The 8,256-nt window shown below is 41.4% G+C and overlaps 1 protein-coding gene across 1 annotated transcript; it reads left to right on the forward strand.

Annotated features, from left to right (window-relative positions):
• LOC137266233 (solute carrier family 23 member 2-like) lies at window positions 1-8,256 on the forward strand. The gene is made up of 11 exons (XM_067801730.1): window positions 1-186; window positions 2,343-2,500; window positions 2,968-3,056; window positions 3,592-3,635; window positions 3,811-3,992; window positions 4,313-4,433; window positions 4,656-4,812; window positions 5,278-5,531; window positions 6,073-6,346; window positions 7,140-7,235; window positions 7,785-8,256. The coding sequence occupies exons 1-11, from the start codon at window positions 1-3 to the stop codon at window positions 8,015-8,017; spliced, it is 1,794 nt and encodes a 597-aa protein (XP_067657831.1). The 3' UTR covers window positions 8,018-8,256.

An 8,256-nucleotide genomic window follows, 5' to 3' on the forward strand; every position in this document is an offset into this window, starting at 1 on the left:
ATGACATCTGAAAACGGTGCGTGGCTCGACCATCTGCCAAAGGTAATTAATGCCACAACCCCGCTAACAACGGAAGATGAAGAAAATGGTACCAACAGAATCAACAATTTGCCTCGAACGAGGAAGATCCTGTACGGCATTGACGACACGCCAGGGACATTCCTGTTGCCTTTATTTGCCCTTCAGGTAGGCGAACTGTTTTCTGGTTTTTTTCTCTTTTTGTTTTGTTTTTTGTTACTTAATGACGCATTCAGCAATGTTCCAGCTACACGACAGTAGTCTATAAACAGTCTACTCTGGAACAGAAGTTGATATGGATCTACGCCATTGAAAGACGATGACATGCATCCAACACGTCAGCGAGTCTGATCGGGTATCTTTACTGGTCCTGTGTTATGTATGTCCAACCTGCGTACTGTTTAATATTGCATATTCTACAGTACATTTCGACCGACAGCCATACGAGTATGAGTGAGTGAGTGAGTTAAGTTTTATGCCGCACTCAGCAATATTCCAGCTATATGGCGACAGTCTGTAAATAATCGAGTCTGGACCAGACAATCCCGTGATCAACAACATGAGCATCGATCTTCGCAAGTGGGAACCGATGACGTGTCAACCAAGGCAGCAAGCCTGTCCACCCGATCCCGTTAGTCGCTTCTTACGACAAGCATAGTCGCCTTTTATGGCGGGACCTTCATGGGTCATTCGAGTATGAACAGCATACAGGTCCGCTAGGCCTAACGTGTGACCAACCCTTAAGTAGTATAGCACAGAACTACATGGAGGAAATTACCAAACAAGAAGCTCCTCTGGCACGTGTTCATATATGACGAAAAACGTCCAAATCTTTGTTCATAGGAATTTGTCAAACCGCTTCAGTGATGAACTCGGTTAATCATTACTCCCTGCACTGTTTTCACAAAGGTTTATCATTTAATGGTAAATATTTCCTTCATTCCGTAACAATTGAAGCAAATCATCAACCTTATAATATATTTGAGAAAATTCATTAGCTGAGAAATAAGTTCTTGGAACAACAGGATAGACATGATTAACGTCGTGTTGTTAGCATGCTCAGTTGTATGACAAGAGTGGTGACTTCAACTTTTCTATAGGCGACTTTCCCTTCATATTCCAATAGCTCCAGCATGTGCTGTCGACATTCTACAAGTTTCATGAACAATCGATCATGCTCATGTATATCATGAGCGTAAATCGCGTCATGTATTCTATACGTCGTCTCTCAGTAACAACAATCAAATGTATTTTGTATGACACGTCGACTTTCAGTGACACCAATCACATTCTGTATGTCGTCTTTCAGTGACAATAAGTTGTATTCTGTATGTTGATTTCAGTAACAACAATCAAACATATTACGAATGTGTGGCAATATGTCCACATTGCTTACACTATGCATATTTAGAGACGCACCTGCCTTCCGATTGACACACTGCAGTTGCATTCAGCATATCGCTTAAATATAAATGAACGTGCACGATGTAACTGACATTGCAGTATGATTCAGTGGTAATCTAGCTGTATTAAGCTCCACAACGTACTGTGCAAATCTAGAGTTCTCTCCAAATGGCACACCCGACTTCGATGACCATCGTAATGAACATTATCGTATCCTGAGTATATTAGGATTCTTTCAGCCATAAGCCAGTGTCCTTTAAACACTCTTGTATCATTAACATCAGATTCATAAACAATGCACCGAAACTGCCTTGGGCATGATATGAACAAGAACAAACAGGCGATATCATTTGGATAGACGAGTTCACTTAATGCATAAGTTAAACGATGATCCACTAGCTCTCATGCGCCATACGTTGCTCTGCAAATTTCCTGTTGATTCGCATTAGGTTGACACGGACCTTATTCTCGAAACGTTCGTAGCCCTAAGAATTGTTTACTTTGGGAATGTCTTAAGAAAGGACTCAAGAAGTTCGTAGGGCTACGAACGTCTCCAGGAAAGCTAACCAGGACCATTCACTTTGCGTTTCGAATTCAAGAATATCGCTACTTACATTATGGTGTTTGACTCTGCCTGACATGACCTGAGCTGTTGAATGCTATAATAGTGAAAACTTCCATGACCTGATGTTATCATTGTTTTTCAGTGACCTAACCATATATTTTATATATATGTAACTGTTTTGCCCTCCACTCCCCGTGTTATGCCCTCCAAGGATGAATCTCGCAGTAAGACCAAAGAGACACAAACTCGCTGGACCCGAAAGGTTAAAATATAACGTATGTACGTGGTCATATTATTCCTCAAATCCCCACAAATACACATCACATAGCAAGTATTAAAAATCATCTCGTTTCAGCAAGTGATGACTTGTATTGGTGGAGTGATATCAATCCCTCTGCTCACTTGCACACTCATTTGTGCTGAAGAACTTCCAGAGGTAAAGGCTGGAGTATTAAGCATCTCGTTCTTTGTGTGCGGGATAGGGACGATTCTCCAGAACACATTCGGAGTCAGGTACTTCGAGTTGCACATATGAATTCTATATGCAAGGATTTAGAAGAGAAACAGATCATATAATGCTAATTTTAAAACAGTTTTGGAGAAGAATACGATTCTGCTAGCATCCAGAAGTGTTCATCAAATGTGACTTTGTAACACTCAAAATCTAAGATAAATAATTTTAAAAGATATTTGTTTTCCACGAATGAAATATTATCAAACATATATAATTATGGGTTTTTTTAACCGAACTCAGTGTGGTTCCGAACACTTAATGCTATCAAATGGCTGTAAACCATGTCATAGACAGTTATTTCTTCATGGAGAATGTGGGCCCTGCACATCTGTTGATGTAAAACGCATATCATGTTTGTTGCGTGTAGGGTATTCAATAAGTCTGGTAGATATGAACTTCTCGCGTACGCGCAGTGTTTTACTGGTCAGAAATGATTGTGGTTAAAGAGAATTATACAACATTTCAGATTACCCATTATCCAAGGAGCGTCTCCAAATTTCCTGGCAGCAGTTATCTCGATGATGGCCGCAGACAGGTGGAAGTGTTCAGCTGAAAGTAATATGAACCTCTAAACGCTGTTGTTTTATCTGTAAAGGCTTTAATGTTCATGATTTCAGGTGAATCATAAAAATGTATGCACATCGGCTCTACGCTACATATATCAGTCAATCAACTACAGGTCTACCCGTAACTCAGAGCGACCACATTTGCCTGCAGCAATGGTATAGTCACAAAATATCTGTGATGAAATATACTCCATTCATAACGATTTTTCTTGTCTTTTATTCCTGTGTATATGAACAAATAAAAGCCGTTTCTTGGTTGTCACGGGGTATCTGACCATTACTGTCGACGCTATCTGTCTTATAATATGTACACACATAAAGTGATGACGTCACACACATGTTCTTGTTCGAAGCGACGGAAACGTCTGATGGATTACTATTTAAGGCTTCGTCTCTTTTTCCGGAGACGGTATTTCAGCCATTTAATGGGATTTCAGTTGCATCATACCTGATGGTGATTGTATCGGTGCCATACTGATTTATATGATCATATTGACTTTCTGCAGTTTCTGTGCCTCACACAGTCAATGGGACAACTGATTTGCCTTGGGTAGTTAGAGTGCGAGAGGTAAGGTGTCCTTCGCGAAAGTACCATAACGTCAAACATGCCATTATGTTAAAACAATGTCAGTGCAGTAAAAAAATCTTGTCACTGGGTCATACGGATACTATTATTATATACAGTACGCACAACGAATAAAGTCAAAAATGGATTAATACAATTTCAGCATATTATCTTTCAGATTCAGGGTAACCTAATGCTGGCATCTCTGACACAAATTTTGTTGGGGGCAACTGGTGTTGTGGGCTTATTGCTGAGATTCATAGGGCCTCTGACCATCGCCCCAACTATTGCACTGGTTGGCGTGTCTCTCGCCCCGCTTGCTGGCTCGCTATGCCAAGAACAGTGGGGAGTCAGTATTGGGTAGGCTGTCATTGATGATACGTGCTTTGGTCTCATGCCTGAAGTTTCCATTTAATCTTCTCTGAGCGTATCTTAATATAACCCATATATTCTCAACTAATACAGTTCAGTGCAACTCGGATATATATTATTTTCGGAAAAGATTGTTTTGTTGAAATGCATGACCTTAGCCAGTCAATCGGGTGTGGCGTAATCCTGTAATGTGACCTGGTGGTCAGTAAACAATTGACTGCATCTGGTTCATGTCTCAAAGCCTCGCCAAACTTTATGTTGATTTTCACGTGACATATTACACGGCCCTTTCTAATTCTAACTTGCAGAACAATGCTTCTGATATTATGCTTCGCGTTGTTCCTTGGGAAGTGCCAAATTGCAGTTCCAGTGTACACAAGACAGGAACGGTGCCATATTAGTCGTTATCCCGTGTTTCAGCTTATACCAGTAAGTAAACAGCTGACCTTCAGGTTTGTTGCTCAAATTGCAGTTTGCTAAGTGATTATATATTCTTATAGGATAGGATTTCTTATAGTCTGGTAGGATAATAATATCTACCGACCTTTATTTGAAATAAGAATTTGGAAAGCAAAAGAGAATAATACGAATCAATTTCAAAAGGAATTGTTTTGGATCCAGTATGATTGACACGAAATCTCCTTTTTCAAGGTCTTGCTATCAATTACCACCATGTGGATCCTGTGTTATGTGCTGACACAGACAGGCGTGTTCCCTAGCAACAGCACAGAGCCTGGTTTCCAGGCCAGGACAGATCCAAGACTCCACGTCGTGAGGGATGCCCCGTGGTTTAACTTTCCACATCCAGGTACATGTCTTTGAAAAAGGATAACAGGCCAAAATCAGTAAGATGGCCTGCGGTCAAACACCCTGTGAATATTTTACATTGTACATGTGACAGGGCAGTAGTGTCACCTGTGTCCATGAGAGAATTGATACAGTAAAGTAATGATTTTTGGACTCAAGATAACACGTACTAGTAACGGTTTCGAATGCCACCAGGCCATGGAGCTGTATTAGATTTGGACATTTTGAAATGTATTTTCTAGCTTCGGTTAGTTTTACTTGAAACCGGGTTTTCTTTGGTGTTTCATTATTAGCATCAGATGCTCTTGTCTTTGGAAAATGCTCCTCCAAGGATTCGAGGATTACTAATTCCAGTATCATTACGAGGGGGCATCTGACACCCTCATCAAATGCTGCATCCGTGTGGGGGATTGTACGTGCAGCTTCGACAACAGTCTTCAAATACATTCACTTCATTATGTTGCAGGGCACCTGGGTTGGCCCACTATCAGTGCTGCTGGGTATGTGGGGATGTTGGCAGCTACCATCGCCTCTATCATAGAGTCTGTCGGAGACTACTTTGCTGCTGCACGTGCCTGCGCCGTCCCTCCTCCCCCTGCACATGCTGTAAATAGGGGGATTATGATGGAGGGTCTTGGATGCCTGATAGCAGGGAGTGTCGGTGCTGTGCATGGGACAACGTCTTACAGCGAAAACATTGGGGCTTTAGTTGTAACCAAGGTCTGTGAAACGTACAACCCCCGAATATTTACTGAGTGAGTGAGCTTTAGCACTAGCCCAGCACTGGCTTCACACATTGTACCCTGGAGGGGAATCGAACCTGGGTCTTCTGCGTGACGAGCGAACGCTTTAACCACTAGGCTACCGCCCGAATATTTATAATGTATGGGATTAATGTTTAGGAACATGATGATTGTAATGGAAGGAAATAAACTCTTGGCATTGAAGAATCGTTATTAAGAAACTGAAATAGTTCAAGACACATCGAGCTCAAAGGATTATTTGAAGCTAGAATATGTTATCTTGCATAGGTTGCTTAATCATTTCAAATATCAGTTATTTATACCATACATCAAGTAACATAAAATCATGGTCAAAAGAAATTTTGTTTCTACTTACAAGTATTATTTCACGAACACGTACACGTATCTAAATCTTGCTGTACATTGCGAATGTATTAATCCAACAAATTAAAGGTATCGCACACCTAGTTTGTAATACATCGCCGACCCTTTCACCTTTCAGTTTCTCCTTCTTCCAGGTTGCAAGCAGGTCTGTCTTCATCACAGCAGGTGTCATGCTGACTGTGTGTGGCATGCTGGGTAAATTCGGTGCTGTGGTCAGCCTCATTCCTACTCCAGTGATTGGTGGAGTGGCCCTTGTGACTTTCGGAATGGTGGTCGCTGTCGGTCTGTCAACTCTGCAGTTTGTGGATTTGTCTTCATCGCGGAACCTCATGGTGCTTGGTCTGGCGTTGATGTTGGGTGTAATCCTGCCACAATGGGTTACAAACAACCCCAGAGCTATTGACACAGGTGGGTGGGTCGGTGGGTGGGTGTACGCGAGGAAGACTATGGTCTGCTTCAGGTTTTCCAACAATGTAACGAACGATGAACAATTCCTCAGTGTGTTAGTTGCAACTCGAGTGAAGGAAGTGTATGGCTACGCTTCAAATATATGGCTACGGTTCGTAAATACTCGAGTCTGGGCCGAACAATCCAGTGCATGAGCATCGTTCTATGCAATTTGGATATGATGAACTGTGTCAGCTAAGTCAGCGGGTATGGCCACCTGAGCCCGTTAGTCGCCGCTTACAACACGCTTGGATTATTAAAGACTCGTACTCGGTTCTTCAAGGGGATACAGCTGAATGATAAACTCGTACATAATTGATAGAATAAGCGTACATATGAAATGTTGAGCAATTTCAGCAGTTCATATCTTTATGTTTACATTTAGCAGTTCAGACAAGGAGAATCTATACCATGTATATTCTCAAAAAACGCAATTGATTTGTTTGACCTTTAGCGATCTCAGAAAAATAAATTCTATTGTAGCATTTCCTTTAGCATTATATCATATGGCAAATCGACCATAGGGCAAATGTTATTTATTACGATAACCGTAGATGCATTTCTAAGACAATATACACACCCTCGCAACAAACAGTGTTTGTTCAAGTGCATTTAACTTTTGCTTGTGTTTGTTGCGGGTGCGGCATACGGGGTAAGATACGTTTACCATTTCTCGATGAGAGTATGAGAATGATCGTACAATCGACTCTTGTAAAGGTTTGTTTGTAAAGGTTATTTCTTTTCATCTATGTAGGTAACGATGAGCTGACCCACATCTTGAACGTCCTTCTTGGATCCTCCATGCTGGTGGGCGGCATGGCTGGGTGTATCCTAGACAACACAGCACCGGGTAAACACCATCAGGAGTACAGAATGACATTTTCTTTAATATTCTATATTGATGTGAGCTGGTTCATAAATACTCAAAACAAAACAGTTGTTTAGCAATAACCAAACGTCGCGTGCGATCAGACACATCGGCATTATCTCAACATCAAATACGTATATGAATACGTCAACCCACAAGAATTTATCTTGATCATAAACTATGTAGAGCTTTTCATTCCGTTTGTAGGCCTCTGCTTGTTATACCATGACCCACAATATAGAAACGGTAGCTTTTAATGTACGTTAACTGTGCTTTTCAACACACCTGAAGGAACTACAGAGTATGATATTTTGATCTATGGAGTATTCCTGCTGCTAAGCACTGTCTAAATCCGAAGAACTGCAGGAGAGATAGCGATGCAGAAATAGTGTTGCAGTATCTAAAGCATCACCTTGCTTCTTTGCACTGTAGGAAAGTACAGGAGAACTTTCCTGTAGCTAAGCTGTCTCTGACAATAAAGAGAGCGGGTGCTCCAGTGGAACCTTCCTGTAAACCTTTTTATACTTCCAGGAACTACAGAACAAAGGGGGATGCTGAAGTGGAGAGAAGAAAGAGTAAGTTGCCAGAACGATACGTCTGGTTTAGCTCGCGTCACCTCTCTGTATGAGCTGGCGTTCATCACAAGGTACCTCCCAAATGGTCTGAGGTGCAGCTGGCTCCCAGTGTCCCCAGCCTACAACAGAAGTTATGCTGCCCATATCGAAGAAGACATCAGCAACTCTGAACACAGGACAGGTGTCTGACCACAATTCTGTTGCAATGTCAACAGAGCTCATCATCACTAACACAGCTCTTTGACAAATAGTGTATTTTAATATGTAGAGGACATAGCAGAGGACATTAAAAGCTGGCTTCTGGCTTCAGTATAATCCCATTGAAAGTATAGAACATTGACAGTCATACATGTCCATTCATTAGTGGTGGGTTTCTCTTGTCTTTTGGAATATACTTTCTCTGTAATAAAATCTATCGAAAATGTACA

This window comes from Haliotis asinina, chromosome 15 (assembly GCF_037392515.1).
Source record: "Haliotis asinina isolate JCU_RB_2024 chromosome 15, JCU_Hal_asi_v2, whole genome shotgun sequence".
In the NCBI taxonomy this organism is placed as follows: domain Eukaryota; kingdom Metazoa; phylum Mollusca; class Gastropoda; order Lepetellida; family Haliotidae; genus Haliotis; species Haliotis asinina.

Excerpts from the sequence above, each read along its gene's own strand:
- LOC137266233 (XM_067801730.1), top strand. The coding sequence starts at position 1 with ATGACATCTGAAAACGGTGCGTGGCTCGACCATCTGCCAAAGGTAATT. Across the intron at positions 3,636-3,810 it reads GGGTAGTTAGAGTGCGAGAG|ATTCAGGGTAACCTAATGCT; the intron begins GTAAGGTGTCCT and ends ATTATCTTTCAG. Across the intron at positions 4,434-4,655 it reads CCGTGTTTCAGCTTATACCA|GTCTTGCTATCAATTACCAC; the intron begins GTAAGTAAACAG and ends TCCTTTTTCAAG.